A 20,838-nucleotide genomic window follows, 5' to 3' on the forward strand; every position below is an offset into this window, starting at 1 on the left:
GCCACAATCTGTGACACCAGCATCCATATGGGCACCAGTTTGAGTCCACTGCTGGTCCATTTTCAATCCAACTCCCTGCTAATGAGCCTAGGAAAGCATGGAAGATGGCCCAAGTGCTTGGCTCCCTGCACCTACTTGGGAGACCCGGAAGAAGCTCCTGGCTCCTGGCTTAAGTCTGGCTCAGCCCTGACCATTGTGACCATTTGGGGAGTGAACCAGTGGATGGAAGAGCTCTCTCTCTCCCTCTCTCCCTCTCTCCCTCTCTCCCTCTCCCTCTCCCTCCCTCTCCCTCCACCTCTCCAACTCTGTCTTTCAAATAAATAAATCTAAAAGAGAAAGAAAGAAAACATCCAGCCCTCTGATCACTTGGTCTTTCCGATGACCAACCTCATTTTTGTTCTCAGCCTCATCTTGAGGCTGTTTGAGACCATACCCTAAATATCCTCAATGGCATAAACTCAAAGTGATTAACAGGGGATTGTGATGAAAGAAATCCTATTATTTAGTAAATTCCAAGGTTTTCCAATTCTTCCCTTAAGTCTGATTATTTAAAATTACTTTTGATAATAAAGCAGAATGTGGCTCCAACTTAAGTTAGATGAAATTCCAAAATTGTGCTACCCCCAAATGGAAGTTTCTTTAAAGAATGCTGCTGCAATATTAGAAATATCAATGTCAAAATGCCAAACTGTTCCTCATTAAGCTGTCAATCCAAGAAAATCTTTACTTTCAGAAAAATTTCACATTCTTTTAGTTTGGATTTAGTCCAGGGACAGGGACCAAATACCTTTCATATTATACTTCAGTTACCAACTCCGTGGTTTTCTGGATGGCGCAAGGAGAAAATTCTCTTGTCATTCTTCTTTCCCACTGGAAATATACACATACAGACACCCTACTGGAAGAAAATCTTTCCCTGAGTCAACTTTGGCTCTGTCACGGGGGGCCTGTGAATGAATAGATAGATAAACAGGAGAAAAGAAAGAAATTTTGATATATAATTTGTGGAAGTATTCAGATGAAGAAGTTAAGCATCTGTAGACAGTTTATGTAACAATTTAGTAGGGGCAAGGGAGAAGGGAGAAAGGGCTTCTACCAGAAAAAAGAACTTCCGGGGAAGATAAATGGAAAATTTGGATAAAGTTTATTTACACAATTTACATGCAATATCTCCTGTCTGGAGATAACTTTGCAGGCAGGTTCAATGTAGCTGTATCGACAGGCTGTTCTGCTTTAGTTAGAAGAGGGAATGGGAACTTCTTGTGAGATTTCTTTCTGTATCTGCTGTTCAAAAATTTAGACACTTTCTCTCTCTCTCTCTCTCTCTCTCTCACACACACACACACACACTTCCTCCTTTAGCATCATCATAGGTCATATGAAGGTATCATATGTCTCTGTTCTTTAATTTGTTTTTAAGTGTTCAAAGGGAAAAGATAGAGACATGAGAATTGTCTTTGAGGGAATCATCCCCTCTGGCATAAATGAAACAAAGGTTCTGTGGTGTGGTCATGGATCTGATGGGCGCTAGTCTTTGTCCAGAGTTTATGAGGACATTGCAATGCATGTGTTTATAGACTACAGGGGAATTCAAAGAGAGAAAAGGAACAATTTCAACAGCACAATCTTCTCAAATGCCTGTAGCTTCAGTCCTTTATTTCAATGGAAACATGAAAGATTTTTCATTCAGGAAGAGTGAGTGAGTCTTAATCATCTAGTACATTAGTAATATCCTGAATTACTACAGAAATTCAAAAGTTAGGGAAAAGAAAGAGAAAATTCCTAATACCATTTCTGGCTCTTGTCAGATCCACACAGAGCTCTCATTTGACCAGTATGTATTTCTAAATTTTTAATGTCTCTCCCAATATCTGACTTTTGGGAACACAAAAAGCAGACCCATTCAAAACATTCCTCTTGATGATGGAGAGAAAGCCCTGAGTGGGTAAGCAGTTCAGCTGGATTTTTGTCTCAGCTCTTCCGCTAACTTCATGGGCCTTAGCAAATCCCTTAACCTTGAACTTCTATATGTAACTGCATCAGCAAAATCACAGAGGTGCAGGGGTACTAAAATGAGATAACGTAGATGAAAGCACTTTGAAATGCTTGAGATGCTATATAAAGACATACAATGACTAAATTTCAGAGGATAGGGTCTTAGCTAAGCTGACCCGTGTTAGAAAAGAAGTTTATTATAGAAAAGCCTTGCCTTATTATAGATTTATGTCTCCATTTCTCTTTGATACAATGTATCTAATAGAATGGGTTACACAGAGAAAAGGAATAAGAAATGTACAGAGGAAATAGAGCCTGGGGAGAGCTCATGGCTATTCATGGAGTAAGTTAAGAGCCAACCAGTGGCTGTAACCCCTGCAGGATGCTATCTATCTGTCAAAATGCACAGGCACTTCTGGGTTGCCCTCACAGGCAATGACAACACGCCTAGTGCTTGCTGCGGCACGGTATCTGCAGTTGGGGGCCTTGGAACTTCCTGTCTCCTTGCAGTCTGTGACCTTCACTACCCCCTCGTGACAGTTCATGTTGCCATTCTTGCACTGGATCCTGGCGGTGCTGCAGATACTACGGATGTTCCAGATGTCCTCATGGATGAAGGTGTTGAAGCGCTTGCAGTGATGTGAAGTCATCTTCCGTCTCTGCATCATCAGGTTGCAGTAGCTATCATTGCCACCTGTTTCCTGAGGGTGCACGTGTTGCCGCAGGAATCGTTGGTACATGCGATCTTGGCCAAAGGAAGGCTGTGCCAGCCCCAGCAGGGTCAAAAGCAGTAGAAGCAACAGTGTATGGGTTTTCTGTAGAGTCATCATGACCTTAGGAGTGCCTAGAGAGACAGCAAGGGGCAAGAGGAAGGATGGTTAAGACCTGGGAACTGGAAAAAAGTGTGGGGAGTGGCAAGCTGACATTGTCTTGATCCCCACGACTTCTCCTTGCTCCTTACACGTACCATCTTCCCACTCTTCTCTGCTCACAATTTTTGCCACCCTTGTTTTCCAGAGTGAACGAACAGTCTGCAAACATGGACTTTTCTGACAACAAGAACATTTTCTTTGGCAGAGAAAACTTGTAGCCAGCACATGACTCAGGGCAGGAACTGACTGATTGCCTTGCTTTCCGGGCCTGTGCAGTGAGTGTAAAATGAGAGAAAAGATAGGTCTATGCAAAACTGGTTTGTCTGTCTATTGAGGTAATTCACTAGTTGTGTGATCTTCAGGGAGCGTACAGATCCCTAAATGTTCCGATTCCCCACAGTTTGGATAGACTCAGGATATGCCAAAGAAAGTGCAGAAACTAATGTAACACCTTGTAACTAGGCATCCAGGGAAGCAAAGTCCAGGGGAGAGAGGGAGAGAGGGAGAGAGGGACATTTAGAGCTGGCTTTTTCTCTCATGTGGCTATTCTACTGAGGTAAAATGAAGTCCTTTTAAAAATCTTGTTAACCATATATATATAGATAACCATAACTATAACTATAACTATATATATATGACTCAGCATATCCAGACATGGTATATAGATGATAGTATACAATAAATATTGTTTGAAATAAAATAAGTGAGCTGATGAACAAATGAAATTAGATGAGTACAGAGAGTGAAGGTATTTTAATCACCTCAAAAGAGGACTTGGATTGTTTCTTTTTTATTCTTGCTGTTTCGACTTTCATTCTAAAACACTAGGGTCTGGCTATCTTTGACGTTCTTGTCTTGTCAATAGGTTGTGGTATTAGTTATGTCACATCTAGCTGCAGGATCATCTTGATAGTGGATATTAAACCTATAGCTTATGGTATAAAAAAGTAAGATTTCCGGAGCAACAGTGAAGGAAGCATTCATTGCCACTAGTTTCAGAATACTCATGGTTTTTGTTGGTCAGCCTACTGCCTCTCTCATATCATTCTCCAAATACTCGAGATGTTATGGATATTTATGCTCATAAACGCTTCTCCGGAACAATAGAGTTTCATCTGGGATGAAAGGGGTTGCTTGACAGCACTGAGTGGCCAGATACTGCCACAGGCTGTCACTGATGGGATTGACATGAACTGTGGATCCAGTTGACTCTTAGGGCAAGGCAGGGTTGATTCATTGGTACAAAGAAAATGCCATCCTTTATTCAAAAGAAAGAAAGCAACCCAAAGTATCAGGGACAGTTTTTTGAGAGTTAGACAAACCCATTTCTACCAAAGACTGGCTCTAGCTGAAGTTCTGGTTTGATGTCTACAGATACATCCTTTGAATTAAAAAATACTGCTTTATGACAGTGTAGAATACTGTGTGAGAGACTGAAATGACCTATACAGGGCCTGTATTTCATTCCACCATAATGGCCAGTATCAAACATAACCGCCCAGTCTTTTAAATGTCACCCCCTATATTCATAGTCACCTTTTGACTGTTGCATAGGGAAATATGAGACTGTATGTCCTACTCCTGTGCCTGCAGTGGTAGACACAAGACACAATGTTGGGGAAAAAGGAAGCAAAGTGCTTGTGGAAAGAAAGGTGACAGGAAGAGGTGATACTTGATTTACTGCCCACTCCAAGGCCAATGGACATAACTTTTAAAGGTATAGTCAGTCCTTGGGTAATCAGCAAAGCAATGTCCTTTGGGTTGTTTCCTTAGTGTCACCTCTAATCTTACACAGATTTCATATTGCTACTTTGTGATCAAGAATATCATTTAGTTAGCAAACTAATGGGCCATAGATAAGACCTAAATTGTTCATGTGAAGGTAAACCTACTGTCTCCGCTACACTAACCAAGTTAGCATGACATGAATATACTATGCAGACATGTAACAAAACATCACATAGTACCCCATAAATATATACAACTTTTGTCAAAATTTTAAGGAAGATTTATTTATTCACTTATTTGAAAAGCAAAGTTATAAGAGAGAAAGAGAGACAGAGAGGAGAGAGAGATCTTCTATCAGCTGGTTCATTCCCCAAGTGGCTGCAATGGCTGGGGCTGGACCAGGCAAAAGCCAAGAGCCAGAGCCAGGAGCTTCATCCGGGTCTATCCAAGCATTTGGGCCATGATCTGCTGCCAGCCAAGGTGGATTGGCAGGGAGCTGGATGGAAGTAGAGCAGCCAAGACTCAAACCAGTGCCCATCTGGGATGCCAGCATTGCAGCAGGTGGCTTAACCTGCTGTGCCACAGCAGGTTTTTTAACACATGGAAAAAATTTAAGGACAGCAATCAATTGAAGATATCAAATGGTTCACATCAAGGCTCTAGCCACAAAAGAAAATGAAAAGATCTCCAAATCATCCTAACACATATTTTTTATTGGCCTTTTCCACGAAGTCTTCTGTATGATCCTTTCAATAAAAACTTCGACATTTTGTTCCCAAAGGACATAATAACTGTGTAGACCTTGGAGAAATAACTAAGCTGTCTGTATATTTCATCATAAGTAAAATGAGCATAATGTGTACTGTTAGGGATGTTATGAAGAATAAAGGAGAAAATCAATGCAAGGCGCTATCACAATGCCTAGTGCTTGATAAATGCTTACTAAACTTTGACAATTATTGTTTTTAATACTTGATTTTTTTTCTTGGTTTCCTCTACTTCATATTATTGGTCCTGTTTTATTTTATAGAGCTAATTTTATCCTCAAGAAATTAGAATTGTTTCAGGTTTTAAATTATTTATTTATTTGCTTGAGAATCAGAGAGAGAGAGGGAGAGAAGGAGAATTCTCATCCACTTGTTCACTCCCCAATGCCTGCAACAGCCAAGACTGGGCCAAGCCCAAAGCTGAAAGCCAGTTCAATCCAGGTCTCTTATGTGAGTGAAAAGAACCAAGTTGGGGCCAGCACTGTGGCACAGTGTATTAAAGCCCTGGCCTGCAATACCAGCATCCCATATGAGCGCCAGTTCGAGTCCCAGCTGTTCCACTTCCAACCCAGCTCTCTGCTATGGCCTGGGAAAGCAGTGGAAGATGGCCCAAGTCCTTGTGCCCCTGCACCCTCGTGGGAGACCCAGAAGAAGTTCCTGGCTGCTGGCTTCAGATCAGCTCAGCTCTGGCTGTTGCAGCCATATGAAGAGTGAACCAGTGGATGGAAGGCCTCTCTCTCTGGCTCTACCTCTCTCTGTAACTCTTTCAAATAAATTAAATAAATCTTAAAAAAAAAAAAAAAAGAACCAAATTACTTGAGCCATCGCTGCTGCCTCCCAGGGTGCAGAAAGCTGAACCAGAAGCCAGAGCCAGGAAACAGACCCAGGAACTCCAATGTTGGGCATGCATATGTCAGAATGGCTAGGCTAAATGCCTGCCCCAAGAATTATACTTTTAAACTATGAAATATCTCAACCACTGGAATTTATGCTGTATCCCAAGAGGAATGTTTCCTTCTCTCAAAATTATATGGAAGTTTGTTCTTGGCATGCCATCCTTCTTCAAAGCACTTGACATTTTGAAGTTTTTTCTCTCCTGTCATTGCAAAGCCAACAGTCACAGCTGACCAGGATTTCAATTCTTCAAATGATTCACTTGAACTAAAATGACTTCACTCATGACCTGACAGCTTTTTTTTTTTTTTTTTTTTTTTTTTTACAGGCAGAGTGGACAGTGAGAGAGAGAAAGGTCTTCCTTTTGCTGTTGGTTCACCCTCCAATGGCCACCGTGGCCGGCGCACCACGCTGATCAGAAGCCATGAGCCAGGTGCTTTTCCTGGTCTCCCATGAGGGTGCAGGGCCCAAAGACTTGGGCCATCCCCCACTGCACTCCAGGGCCACAGCAGAGAGCTGGACTGGAAGAGGAGCATCCAGGACAGAATCTGGCGCCCCGATCGTGACTAGAATCTAGGGTGCTGGCGGCGCAGGTGGAGGATTCTGGCCCTGACAGCTTATTCTAAACAGCATTTGATTATGATGGGATGAAAGACCCAGAGAAAAAAGTGTTAGGATTCTAGCATTGGTTACCTAGTTCCCACCTCTGTTGACAGGTCAGGAAGCACCTCCATCCCATTGCCATTTGATTTCCCATGAAAGAACCATTTTTCCAACCTCAAAGCAGAATATGCAATTATAGTGCTCCAAGCAGATGCTTGGAAACATGAGTTTTCACAGCTATGATGTGATCAACATGATAATGGTCCATGCCTTTGACTTTCCCCGAAGGCCTCAGATGGGACAATGATCTTGAATGACTCTGCTCTCCTCAGAGGGAGAGAACTGGTCAGAGAACTTGAGAAAATATAGTTCAAATAGTGCACCAAATACTGGGACTTTCTCATTCCTTGAGGGATTTTTGAGATTTTTATTATAAGGTAAATTTCTAATAAGAGGTTTAGAGCATTCTAATTCTAATTGACTGATGGTAAACTATTATTGAAACTGCTTTATTCTACCTTGTATAGGTCTGGGCCTCATAACTGGCAAGGCCTTAAAGCCCACCTGATTATTATCAAGCCCCTTCTATCATTCTATTTGCCTCTCAATGGAAAACTTGCTTGTGGTTTAGATAGCACCTTTCTTTGGTCCTCTAATAATGACTCTGTCCTTTGTTTTAGACCCCATCTATCCCACTTGGGGCCTCATTCCTTTGTAATCATACCCTCTACTCTTATATTAATGGCTTTACTCTCCTCCCCACCCCCATCCCGTGTGATTATTCAGAATTTTTTTCTACAGACAAACCCCTCTACTTGCAAGAGATGAGCTGCCTTTCTCCCGGTTTTGGCTGGGATCAGCTTTGCAGCCTTCTCTCCTCAGCTGTGATCTCAGAAACAGCTTTGGGCCACAATGTTATCTCAACCAACCGACACCAAAATGTTGAAACCTTTACCTAATATATACTAAATTGATCTTCTGTATACAAAGAGAATTGAAAATGAATCTTTACATGAATGGAAGGGGAAAGGGAGTGGGAGGGGGGAGGGTTGCGGGCGGGAGGGAAGTTATGGGAGGGGGGAAGCCATTGTAGCCCACAAGCTATACTTTGGAAATTTATATTCATTAAATAAAAGTTTAAAAAAAAAAAAAAAAAACAACTCCAACAGTTAAAAGAGGCAGTCACTAGGTCCACCGAGACCTCAGCTGATGCCACTCCAAGGCCAAATCACCTCGCTAGCAGGCGTAGTACTGAACAGAGGGGCTTTAGATCTTATAACAGCTAAAAAAATGGGGAACTTGTATCTTTCTGGGAGAACAATGTTGCTATTATGTTAATCAATCAGGCCAGGTAAAACCAAATGTTGAATTACCTGGTTAAGGCCACTCCTAGGAGCATCGGCTGCTATTCTCACCCTGGCTTTTATACTACCTAATTTGTTTAAGTGTTTACAAGAGCTGATAATGGAATGAACCAAAGCCTTCACCTGGTACAAGAGCTGATAATGGAATGAACCAAAGCCTTCACCAACCAGGTGGTCAACCAAATGCTACTATAGGGATATACTCGGCTCCTCACCCAGGAGATCATGACTTGAGATGTCAACCCACCAGCGAAAAGTGACTCATCACCCCACATTGGCAGGAAGTAGCTTTAGAAGATAGATCATCGTCTCTCCACCCCCTCCTGGGCTTTTGGGGCCAATGAAATCCCATACAACACTTGCTTTATTTTTTTTTATTTTTTGACAGGCGGAGTGGCAGAGTGGATAGTGAGAGAGAGAGAGACAGAGAGAAAGGTCTTCCTTTTCGCCGTTGGTTCACCCTCCAATGGCCACTGCGGCCGGCGCATCACACTGATCCGAAGCCAGGAGCCAGGTGCTTCTCCTGGTCTCCCATGCGGGTGCAGGGCCCAAGGACTTGGGCCATCCTCCACTGCCTTCCTGGGCCATAGCAGAGCTGGCCTGGAAGAGGGGCAACTGGGATAGAATCCGGCGCCCCAACCAGGACTAGAACCCGGTGTGCCAGAGCCGCAAGGCAGAGGATTAGCCTGTTAAGCCATGGCGCCGGCCCAACACTTGCTTTATAAAAAACAAAAGGGCAGAATGTTAGTGAAGTGGTGCCATCTTATCTGAGGCACCATCTTAAGCCCTGGGCACCATCTTAGGCTCTGGTCCAGTTGCCATCTTGTACAGTAAGCTTCGGTCCTAAGCCCAGCCTGGCTTACTAGACGTAAGGTGACCAAACGGCCCAACCACAAGCATCAACTCCACCCCCTCCTTAATGAGATGTGCTGCTCCCAGCTCCCTACCCCTGCAAGTCTATAACAAGACCTGCTTTCCCACACAGACCCTCTCTTTTCACTCTCTCGCCTTCTCTCTCCAGCCCGTCAGACACCCGACAATAAACTTTTCCTTTAACTCTGGTGTTTGGTGTGTTTTGTGGTGGCCTTTCAAAGTCAAGGTGTCACCTTTTTCTTCAGAGAAAGGTAATGTCTTCTTCCCTATCTTCTGATAAAGAAATGACTGGTAATGTAAAAGGCATTTCTATTTCATCCAATCCTCGAAGGGAGCAGCTGAGTGGAGAAGAATCAACAGGTCAAAACTCAGTGATTTTTAATGATTGCAGAGACATTTTTATTTATTAAACATATGCTGTAAAACAGAAAATAAAAGATGCAGGTATCTCATTTTCTGGGTCCCTGGTAATGAATGTCGCTAACACTTTTGGCAGCACACGCTCAGCACAAACTGGCGTGTGCCGGGAAAACCAAAGGAAAGGAAACCACAGTCAGCTCTGGTCAGTGGGCTGCTGGTTTTTAATGAAAAACGGACTCATCAAGATGCACAGGAGAGCCGTTTTCACAGGCAATAATAATCTTTCTGGACCCTGATGTGGCTCGGTACCGGCAAGGAGGCCTGGAGGACCCTCCCACGTGTTTGCAAGTGGTGACCTGGAAAGCAGACTTGCTTATTCTGAAGTTTGCCCCATAAGGCTCTCCATTCTTATCCTCACAGATGGCCTTGATGCTGCTCTTGGTGCCGTGAACAAATGTGTTGGTGTCTTTGCAGGGTGAGGTCAGGCCTCGTCTCCTCATCATGGTTTCACAGTATCTGTCATTCCGGCCAGTCGGATTGGCATCATAGTGTTGGGTCAGGAAGCGAATGTACCTGTAGTCATCCTGAGCAAGGGTCGGAGGGGTCACACCCAGACCCAGCACGAAGATCAACACCAAGGGACCCAGGCCCATGACCATCTCTTCCAACAGAGGCTCCTGCCAAGGGCAAAGGGATGCACTGGGTTCACAGAGCAGCACTACAAAGTCAGTGACCCTGACAGAGACCTAGGAGTACCCTCAGTCCCTAATCATATCTTTTCTTTGGTGTTTCTCATTAACCTCACACCTCTTGTGAGGTAGAAATCTATGTAATATTTTCCTGAACATAACTTCTAGCCCCACTCATTCTTCCCTGTCCTTTAGGAGTATATCTCTCTACTATCAACGTAGCATTGTAAAATTAATTCACCCTCTTTAATTGATTTCATAACAGATACTACATAAGCCCCGACTGGATCCAGGCCCAGTGCTGGATCTCAGAGCACAAACACCATTGAGCAACACCAAATGCCTTCCTAAAGGGGGAATGTGGAATCCATGCAGAAGGGATGGGATGAGATAGAAATACTGGAGGTGAGAAGTACAAGGACTCTTAGGGAACAGTTAGTCAAAGGGTTGTTGAAGATAGGAATCCAAGTACTTAATTAATCAGTCAGCTAGCTATGAGGAGAGAAGTAGAGATCTGTGTCACTGTGAGTGCAGGAAGGCAAACTCGCTTCGCCAAGAAGTAGGTGGCCAAGGGAGAACTACTATGAGCTATTTAGAAAAAACAGGATGAAGCACTGGAGAAGGCATCTAATCCCTGGAAGTGGGTCTGGGCTAACTCTTACAGAGAAGAAAAGAGGAACTGAAAATTATTCTTAGGAGCTTCTCACATTGGGAGCACTGTGGATTATTCTAGAGAACAGTTTCTAGTTTCTTCTGCATATGTGCCTAAACTGTTGCAAAAGAGACAAGTGAGTTACCATGTGATAAGAATCCTCAGACTTTTCACAATGCCAAAGGCCTTATTATAAGTATCTCCCAATAGCTTTACCAAAGAAGAAGAAAGAGTGAAAGGAGGGTTCCTGTCATCTTCTTTCAAGAGCTGCCAGTCTCAAACTGTAGAAATCTTACATCCCAGAGGGTTGTGTCACAGAAACTCAAACACACCTACAGAGTAAACTTGATGCCTCTTCATTCTGACTCGGTGATAGAGCACTAGAAATAGAACTTAACAGATACAGGTTATAACAAAATAAAGAAAATGTGTTTATGAAATTTGAAGATTGGAGACCTGAAAAGGGTTTGGTGTTTGCAGCAGGCAGTAGCCTATTCCCTCGATCTTTGGGGAAAATTTGATGATTCAGAGCCTTTAGAAGTTACCACAGGAGTGGGGTTTGGGCTAGAAGCCAGAATACCCAGTTGTTGCTCATGTACCGTATTAGAGTGCCTGGGTTCGAGTCTCCCCTGAGAATTGCACCCAGGGAGGTAGACGGTAGCTGAAGTCGTTGGATTCCTGCCACTAACTGGAAGTCTAGCTTGAGTTCCCAGCTTCTGGCTTTGACCTGGCTCAGCTTCAGCTGTTCCAAGCACTTGTGGAGTGAACCAACAGATGGGAGATCTGCCTCATACACACATCCGTAGAATAAGAGCTGGTAGTACCCAAAAGAGTCATTAGGTGGCAGTGGTGGACAGGAATATAGAGGGACAATTGGCCTTTTCCAGAGTACGGGTTATAGGGATATCACTTCACAGTTTGAGCTTGCCTTAAATGCTGAGACCAAGGACACCACACAAGATGTAAATGTCAAGGCAAAACCCCACCAAGCACAGGCTATAAGCACAAGGATATCACAAAATAAAGCTTTGCCTGTTGTCAGGTTTCATGGGTACCATTACCCATGCGACCCTGGGCAAACAACTGACCGGTTTATTTGTCAGTGTTTCCTAGTGGTGTGCACTCTACAGGGGGGCAGGGCCCACATTATTCACTTTAAATCACAATGTTTACCTCATAATAAATGCTCAATAATACTACTTTAGGATTAACAATCACTTTCCTCTTCAGGACTAAATTCATTCATCTCTAAAGTAAGAGAGTTGCAAGCTGTAAAAGTCTAAAATTCCATAGTTCTTCTTAAGCACAAAAGAACTTTTGTTAACTAGAAATCACAGAGACAAATTTGTAGAAGTTTAGTTTGTGGCACAAGACATCAGCTGGAAGAAACAGATGGCAGGGTGACCTGTGGCCAGATCTCCCCAAAATGCATCATCCTTAAGGCCTGATGTGTCAGCAGAGCCCACTTACCTATACTCAGTGCAGTAGACCTACACTACTTAGGGGTTTTGCTGCCAAAAAAAAGCCACCCTTAGATCTCAGTCTGGAAAACTAAAGGAGTAGTGTTTTTGTTTTGTTTTGTTTTGTTTTTCTGATTGGCTGAATTTGCATTCATTCTGTAACAACTCAGCTAAGGTTTGCTTAGGCTTATTGTAGTCTCAACTACCTAAAACATTTGGAAACCAAATTCCAGCACACACATACCACAACCACCACCCTCTAACATCTGCTCCCTCACTTACAACTTCCTCCCTCATATTTTATAAAGCTTCTACAGAGCCACGTAAAACGGAGTTGAGAGAAAACAACAAGTAGATCGCTTGTGATGCTGAAGTTCATCTGTCAGGCGTGAGGATGCAGAGCCTCACTCGTAGAGAGTGTCCTGCTGCACCCCGACGCCCACCTGTCAGTCTACTTTTTCTCTCTGGAATTTTTCCCAGCTGTTCTGCAGATCAACTTTATAATCCTTTACTCTTTACAAGAATTGACGTTCCCTTCCTGTCCCCAAAGGCAATGTGTTGTATTCAAGAGGTCCATCAAACATACCCACCAGGGAGTTAACTAGACAGTTTACCATCATTTCCATAAATAGAGTATGATCGTTTTACATATTCTAGGTCCATAATGCCCAAAGCAGAAGTGCAACCCAGTGTGCCTCCCTCCCTTTGACTCCTTTCCTTCTTCAGTCCTTGGATATGCCAGTGCACCCTTTTTGGTCCTGGGACTTCTCTTTCAAAGAGCAACTTAAACCTTTTTCAGAAAGAAAATTGGCAGAGAAGCCTAGAAGGGAACAGTGCTGAAAGCTACTCTGTTTCTTGCCTTGGAACACTACATATGACGCTTAGCACAGGGGCAGGCAGAGGGAAAAGCCTGCCCATCAGCAGATGGCTTCTCCAGACACTTGGGAATTTCATCACACTTCAGGAATCTCTCCTTAAACCTCCACTTGTTCCCAGTCTCACTAATTTCCTTTTATCTACATCTAGGCTATTCCAAAAGAAATGTTTTCATTTTATACTGTAGAATCTGATTCATTTTCTTTTTAATTCGGGAGCTTGATCCCAGGAGCTTTAAAGGGGGATAAATGATTTAACTAAAGTAGATAGATAGGTAGAAACATATACACAAATAGAACTACAGATTACCCAGGAGAAAGAATCTTACAAAAATCTGGCAGATTCCCTCGAACTGGAGATGGAATCCAGCTGTTTGTTCCCGGAGATGGTTCAGTTGTGTGAACCTGGAAGCCTCTCCTGGTTCTGACTATATAGTATTCATCTGAAGGGGTGGAGCCAACAGGTCTACAGGTTCCCCACTCCTGGCAGAGACATACAAACCAAGGGCACCGCCCTTGGATAACAAGAAGAGTCATTCACCTTTTCCCTGGCATAACTGGCTCAAATATTAACCCACCTAACAGGATCAGAAATTTGTTCCAGGAAGCAGTTTTATGAACATGGCTTTTTTTCCAAAAAACAAAAAAAAAACACACAAAAATAACCTGCTTTTTTCCAATGTCTGTGGTTCTTATTCTTGCCCATGAAAAGACTGAGTTTTCATTGTTACATGCAGTACTTTGGATTCATAGGACATCATCTGATCTTACGGGCCGATTCCAAGGGCTGCCTTGGAGGAAGGCTGCAGAGTGAGAGATGATCTTCCAGTAGGATACTTTTCTGCCGTACTTTCTATTTACTCACAGAACTTGGTTTTATGAAAGGATGCTAAGCAATTATTCCACAGATTTCACAGGAACAGGAACACACTTCTAGAGAAGGTTATGTGACAACTACCATACCCTGCTTTCCACCACGGTATTTCCGGCAGTCCCCCAGAAATATCTGTGCCACATTTCCTGGGTTTCTCCTTTCTTTCACCCCTACCTGTCCACAAGAGACTAAGCCTGAATGCTCAATCTGCTGTTCCTGATAGATAGTCACCAAACTGATTATCTCTACCATCAAGGCAACATTAAAGTTACAGTCACTCACCAGGTAGATTCATTGCTTACATGCAAACAGTGGGCCAAAGTCAGCAGGATCACTTTACAGATCCCATAGTCTCCAATGTCAGGCAGTGGCAGGTGTCAAGTGTCCCCAGACCACTAGCACCCATCTGCACTAATGTTGGATCAAGAATAGTGTTATCTTTTTAAAAAATCCTCACCCCTGTTGTCATCCATCCTCCTCTGACAATTCAAATGCATTTGAGAAGGTGAGAACTAGGGGCAGGCTACCTGCTAGTAAAACAATTATGCATGAAATCATCACGATACTTATAATAATCAAGGCTACTTTTCACCTACATCATTATATTCAGCCACCACCAGGACTGTGTGAAGTAAGTATTACGTAAGTCTGTTTTGCTAAAAAGGAAACCCCAAGATCAAACAGTAGATGAATAGTTGAGTCAACTTTAAAGCCTTCATTTATGAGAAAAAAAATTCCAGATTCAGCTCAAGTAACACCTCCCTTGAGTCCTGACCAAATCCTGAGGAATTGTCCGTTTCCTTCCTTGTAGATTCACTGTACTAGTCCATACCATCAATTAGGTAAGCACGCAGCAGGAGTCCCAAGTCCATGGCTTTAGTTACATTGGTTTAAACTGACTTCAGATACGTCAAGGTGTATCTGGAAAGCTCCTTGAGTCATCTGAGGGAGGCTTATTTGCAAAAGAGCCTGTGATATTCCTGGGAAAGGAATCCCTCTAATAAAAACAGGTGATGTGGGGCAGGAGAAAGATACAAAGGCCGTGGAGCAGCATGGCGAGGCAGGAGCACAACATGAGCCATTCACCCAGGCCCTAAGCCTAAGGAAGAGAACACTGCAATAAAAATAAAGGTCATCTTGTGAAAGCCGAGACCCAGAAAGCATGTAGCAAGTCAGTTTAAAGAAGTTCACAATTGTGTGTTTATCTTGTATCTAGGGAAATGTGTAAGAAGACTTCAGAAGTTCATGGGGAAAATGGAATTAAAAGCAAGTTTATTTTGCTGCAAATATTTTTGAAATCCACCAAATTTTTTTGTGCCAAAACAAACTAATCTTTTAATTCCACTTTCCACAAACTTTCTGAAGTATTCTCCATATTACAGTATCCCATTCATTTCAGTTGTCAGTTGATAGATTTTGTTCCATCTTTCTCTGCAGGCAATCATGTAGAAGTAAAGTTGTGCTTCCTTCTTTCCAAAAATACTGAAGTTCACTATGAGGTTGATGGGGGTAGTATGGGAGGTGGGGACAGGACAAAGTGTCCTCCTCCACATAAGGATCCTGTGGGCACAAATGTGAGGCAAGTCTGGACATCAGAGCTGGAGCCTCATGTCAGACCATTCACTGTACCCGAGAGGAAGAGAACACTGCGTGTTGGCAGCTTCGGATGTCCTGCTGCCTTCTCAGGCAGGGATAGACTTCACACCAGGCATAGACTTCACACCAGGCATAGACTTCACACCAGGGATAGACTTCACACCAGGGATAGACTTCACACCAGGCATAGACTTCACACCAGGCATAGACTTCACACCAGGCAGCTGAAGTGAGAAAGCACTAGAAAGGCAGCCTCCCTTGAAGGCAAAAGCCTCATTGCACAGGCACATTCACAGCCCCTGGAATCCTCAGGGATGCTCGGAAGAGAAAGTGCGTTGACCAGGAGCTCTTCTAACATGGGTGGGATGGCTCTGGTTTACTTCAGGTTGGGGTAACCAAGGAAAGAGGCCATTAACCACCAGTCCTTTGACAGCTCTTGATCTTGGTGTCTATTAGATGGGAACCTTTGAGAGAAGAATGATCTTGTACTCACCTCTAAATTCTCAGTATCTAAAACAGGGACTGACACTTAGGTCCCAAATTCTTCTTGTTATCCCTCATTACTATCTGATCTCAGCACCGAGATCCCAACCTTGAAAACTCTCTTGGCTTCTCTTAAAGGATTACAGATATGACTGGGTTTGGCAGCTGGTACCAAAGAAGGCAGGCCTGGTTCCCAGGCCGAGCAGGAAGGCTTCTGAGGTTTCCAGGAATGCTCTGCATGTAGCTTATTGATAACTCCTGAAATCCACTGGTGTGCCTTCACTTTTGAGGTACTGATCTCAGTTCCATTTCAAACAAACAAAAATCCCTAGGAGGGGAAACTCTTTGGGCAGCTGCCAGTCATTCACACATTCTTTGGCTTGTGCTTTAGAGTCTGCTATCTTAAGAACAGTTTTGGGTAACTGAAAGGCCTAAGGATTTAGGAGGAAGAAAAGTAGCCAGCCTGGGGAACCTGAAAAAGGACAAATTTCAGCTGCTTTTCAGCTCTGTTGGGGGCACATCCCTGTCTGAGCGTCACTATTTTTCCTTGTCCTCTTCACTTCTCCCTGCACCCTCAACCAAATCCTGAGCTAAGAGGAACAGAGGTCTGCAGTAGTAAAGACAAGACTAAGCCAACTTCCATAAACTGCTTTGCTCAGTACCTCGTGCCTCAGGGGTACTGAAGTCTGCAAAGGAAGGGGCAGGCATGCCTCTGAGCACCACTGCCAAACAGCAACTTTCAAAGTGTTTCAGGAACAAAGAAAAGCAATGAGACCCATAGGATAGGGTCACTACTGACAGCTAACAGTGTCCAAATGCTCAGGCTCTCTTTGCGGGCAAACATGCCATTTTTGAGCGCTACCTATTTAAATCAGTCACACATCACTTTCCAAACACACACGAGAGAACCAAGTTCCAAAATGTTTACTGCTCATTTGCTAGGGAGAAGAGTTGCCAGGCTCATTGCAACACTCCTACTGCCTCCCTAGTCCCCAGTGAAAGCAACAGCCAATTCCCTCAGCCCATGATGACTTGAGCAACACTGTCTTTCCCTGATAGATAGCCCAGGCTGAGATAAGATACTGCACCCTAACACATGTACACACACGCACACACACACAGAGAGAGAGAAAGAGAGAGAGAGAGAGAGAGAGAGTCCTCTGATGGCCAGAAGCATCAATTCAGGCACTAGAGCAAACCTCTGACAGTGAAGTTACCCATGAGTGCTGGGAAGCAGCCTTCAGCCTCTGAACAGGGAGTCCCTTCTCTCTCTTTGGGCCTTCAGCTGACAACTTCTGGGGGATCAAACCCTGTCCACAGAGTAAACAATGCAAAAGCCAGTTTCTTGTTCTTCTTTTCAAACTTGGCACAAGGAAGTTATGTTGAAATAGAAAATAGGGCTTTGGGGAAAAAAAAAAAAGATTTCCTATTTCATTAAAATGCATCTACATACTTACGGTGCTTCAAAACACAAGGACCTATAATGTGTGACTAGTGAACATTATATCTTTGTCCACAATTTTAGTACATGTAAAACAACTGCCAAGTTAAAAAAAACAAAACAAAACAAAACAAAACTCCTGTTTTTCAACTGCTCTGACAACCTGAACTTGAAAGTCGTTTCCCTTTTCCTATGTCTCTCCCTCAAGCCAGGAGTGTTCCTGCACATGGACATAGAAGGCAGGGGACTCTCCTTCCAAGGGGTCTAGGGAAAATATGGTCCCCCTTCAGACAGAGTATACATGCAACATTTCTGTCTGAGGACTAATTATAAAATTCGATGAAGGAAGGTGCGGACCAGATCACCTTTAAATTCCTTTATAATGTGAATATTTTTAGGTCTATAAGCATGAAACTTATCCAGTGACAAAAGTAATGGTTAAAGGAGGAAAAGCTCCCATGAAAAGAAGGGTCACACCTCCAGGAAGCGAGGACACTATTGACTGAGTGAGAATGTGAACAAAGTCCTCCTGACACAACTCTATTTCCAAAGACAAAAATTAAACATTCACCTTTCAGCAAACTCTGTGTCTTGTGTACATTCCCTTCCCCAAGTGTTTTAAGGCATTCTGTTTACAGAGACTGCAATTTGCTGAAATACAGATTAAGTGAAAACTCCTAAAGAACAGTTTCAAAGGTCTGCAATGGTCCACTTTTTGGTCCATCTACGTTAACTTCAGTCCCATTGGCAAATGCTTCCACCAACAATTCAGCAAGCCTACTTGCTTTTATCTTCTTTTACGTAAGAGTTGCATAACAAATCTCTGAGACCATCCCATTCCTGGGACTACAAGGTTTCCAATGCACCACACAACTTTTTATTCTTTTTTTGGTAATTTCTAGAAAAGCAAAACTTTTTTCAGGTGCCTCTGAAAGTCAGTGGTGAAAGGAAACCCACACTGAATATTTCTGTAAGTTCCAAAAGCTCCCCTTTCTATCCTTAAGAGAGTTGCTTGAATTAAAGTATCTGTGACCAAATTACACTTCTGCACTGACGAGTTAGTGGCTGGGCAGGTAAGTGGTCTTTGGATACCAGAGGTTGCCTACCAGCTAGTTCTCATCTGAATAGCTGAGGCTGCTTCTGTAAGGCGGGCCGCGCAGATAATCACCTCGCTTGGGTTTCTAGTGAATACCGCTATGGCTTGACCACAGGTTTCGTGCTGTCACGGAGGGGGGATATGGCTCACCGAGATCTCGCCAGCCCCCAGAATGGTGCTGACATTGGTTTTACAGTCCCTCCTAAATAAAGATGCCTTGTTTTATCCAAGCGCTGTTGCGTTTCATGGTCTGTTTCAGACAAATAAACAGGGGATTCCAATTAGGCTCGGAGAGGAGAAAGTTGGCCAGTGTCTCCAGGAATTTCGCAACACTGGCTGAGAGGATGGGTTAAGGGCGGGGAGCCACGAGAAAACGAAAACACCAGTCCCCAGATGTCAGCGACGCTTGCCAACTACAAAAACAAAAACCTGGACAAAAGGCCTGCTTCGCAATTCTGGCGATCGACCTGGTACCCAAGGTTTCCTTAGCTTTGAGCAAGTGCAGGCCACCCTTGGCTTGGCCAGTTCCGTGGGCTCCCTCTGGGTATCTACACCGGCATCTCCGCCTGGCCGCACAACGGGAACCCCGAGGCGGGAACGCAGAATCGCGAACGCGAGCAAGGACGGGACTTCTCCTCCCTCCCCGCCCCTGGGCTCCTCCACACGGGCCCCTCAGCCGCCTCCCCTAGGGCCACACACCGCCCCTGCGAGGAAGGGGCTCCCCCGGCGCCCCCCGGCCAGGCCACCACGAAGGAGCAGCAGCAGCGGGAACCCAGGCCTCGGGACAGGGCGACAGAATCGCGCCGGACGGGGCAAAGGAAAGTGTGTTTCTCACCTGCTGCTTGCTCCCTTGCACGCCGGTGGGGCGCCGCGGTCCTGCTGTGTGTGTGCGTGGCGTCGGGGCGCTGGTGGACACCGACCGGGCTGGGGTGCGGGGAGGGCGGAGGATGGGCGGGCGAGCCTCGGTCTTCGGGACCGCGCCCAGCTTCCCCCGGGAGGCCCCTCCCGCCTGGATCCGCGTCGCGAGCCCCCGCCCCGCAGCAGCGGGCGGATCCCCGCCCAGGCCTGGGACGAGCCGGGGGCTGCGCGCTCCTGCCCCAGCCTCCGGGGGACACAGGGGCGGGAAAGTGGTCCCTGCTTCCCTTAGCGCTGGCGGGCGGCACCCGAAACCCAGCCGGTTCCGTCCCAGCGCTGGTCGCTGCTACTTTCTGCGGGACAATCGGAACATGAGAACTGTAGCGAACTTAACTTTTTCCAAGCAATGGCCAAAGAGAGGGAAAAATTTTTTAAAGTTAGAAAAAAAACCTCAAGGGCTCGTCCGGGATTTGAACCCGGGACCTCTCGCACCCAAAGCGAGAATCATACCCCTAGACCAACGAGCCACGGCGAGGGCGCCCGGTCCTTCTCGACTGACTTGCAATTTTTGGCACGGTTATTGGCCGCCAGGCTACTCCAGATTTAACTTTTCTTTTTCCATTCTTCGCGTTTTACCAAGTGCCCCGGCTGCTTCTCCCCGACCCTCGCGCCACACCCCTCCAGAGGCAGGGTGCGCTGAGGCGGGGCAGCCTCTCCGCTCTCAGGCCGGCGGCTGAGCTCCGCGGACCCCGCTGCGGCGCGTGGAGACACGTGTGGAGCTCCGCGGAGCGGCCGTGGGGTCCCCACCCCAGGAGGGACGCGCGGGACGTGTCCGTGCCCGCCTGCTACGACTGGCGAGGCTGCCGGGAGCCGGAGCCCGCTCGGGGGGCGCGAACAGCATGGAGGTGAGCAGGTTGGGGCCTGTCCGGATACCGTGGGCCCCTCGCAGGTGCCCCGAACAGGATTCCGGCTTTCTCTCCGCATCGTTGCATAAACTGTGTCTTCCCTCCAGAACCCAGGCCCTCGCAGTTTCATCCCAATTCGCGGCAAACCTCGCTCTCTATGTGTAGTTGCCTACAAAAGCTAAAAGCGCCGCTTCCTGGATGGATGTGTGTGGGCGTGCGGGGCCGGGCAGTCACTGGGGCCCAGGGACACGGGGTGGGCGAGGGGGTGTTCTGCACATCAGGGTCCCGCAGGCCACAGGCCGCACCCACTCACGGCTCAGTTCCAGCTGAGAGACTTTGCTCTCTGACTTCTAAGCTTGAGGCAGCAGCCTTGGATCAACTAGAGGCCAAAAAGGAACCCACGGGTTCCATAAAGAAGCTCGGATCCTCCCGACTTGGCCGGAAGAACCCACTGCA

General features: G+C 45.3%; 2 protein-coding genes and 1 non-coding gene across 5 annotated transcripts; all 3 read right to left on the minus strand.

Moving 5' to 3' along the window:
- Positions 1-1,627: 1,627 nt before the first annotated feature.
- Positions 1,628-19,541, minus strand: RNASE4 (ribonuclease A family member 4). Of its 2 annotated transcripts, none has more exons than XM_062205528.1 (2): positions 19,458-19,541; positions 1,628-2,839 (listed from the first exon to the last, which is right to left on the minus strand). In XM_062205528.1, exon 2 carries the CDS (start codon positions 2,823-2,825, stop codon positions 2,385-2,387), a length of 441 nt encoding a protein of 146 aa, XP_062061512.1. In that variant the 5' UTR covers positions 2,826-2,839; positions 19,458-19,541; the 3' UTR covers positions 1,628-2,384. The 2 variants fall into 2 exon arrangements, with proteins under 2 accessions (XP_062061512.1, XP_062061511.1); XM_062205527.1 differs by lacking the exon at positions 19,458-19,541 and adding an exon at positions 13,462-13,542.
- ANG (angiogenin) lies at positions 9,469-19,541 on the minus strand. 2 transcript variants are annotated; one of them, XM_062205530.1, is made up of 2 exons: positions 19,458-19,541; positions 9,469-10,133 (listed from the first exon to the last, which is right to left on the minus strand). In XM_062205530.1, the coding sequence occupies exon 2, from the start codon at positions 10,113-10,115 to the stop codon at positions 9,678-9,680; it is 438 nt and encodes a 145-aa protein (XP_062061514.1). In that variant the 5' UTR covers positions 10,116-10,133; positions 19,458-19,541; the 3' UTR covers positions 9,469-9,677. The 2 variants fall into 2 exon arrangements, with proteins under 2 accessions (XP_062061514.1, XP_062061513.1); XM_062205529.1 differs by lacking the exon at positions 19,458-19,541 and adding an exon at positions 13,462-13,544.
- A 391-nt stretch (positions 19,542-19,932) lies between these two features.
- Positions 19,933-20,004, minus strand: TRNAP-UGG (transfer RNA proline (anticodon UGG)). Its single transcript has one exon. It is a non-coding gene; the product is annotated as a tRNA-Pro (tRNA).
- Positions 20,005-20,838: the final 834 nt, after the last annotated feature.

Source organism: Lepus europaeus, chromosome 11 (assembly GCF_033115175.1).
Source record: "Lepus europaeus isolate LE1 chromosome 11, mLepTim1.pri, whole genome shotgun sequence".
Classification (NCBI taxonomy): Eukaryota; Metazoa; Chordata; class Mammalia; order Lagomorpha; family Leporidae; genus Lepus; species Lepus europaeus.

What these genes read in the sequence shown, in the direction of transcription:
- RNASE4 (XM_062205528.1), bottom strand. Translation starts at nt 2,825, where the DNA reads ATGATGACTCTACAGAAAACCCATACACTGTTGCTTCTACTGCTTTTG.
- ANG (XM_062205530.1), bottom strand. Translation starts at nt 10,115, where the DNA reads ATGGTCATGGGCCTGGGTCCCTTGGTGTTGATCTTCGTGCTGGGTCTG.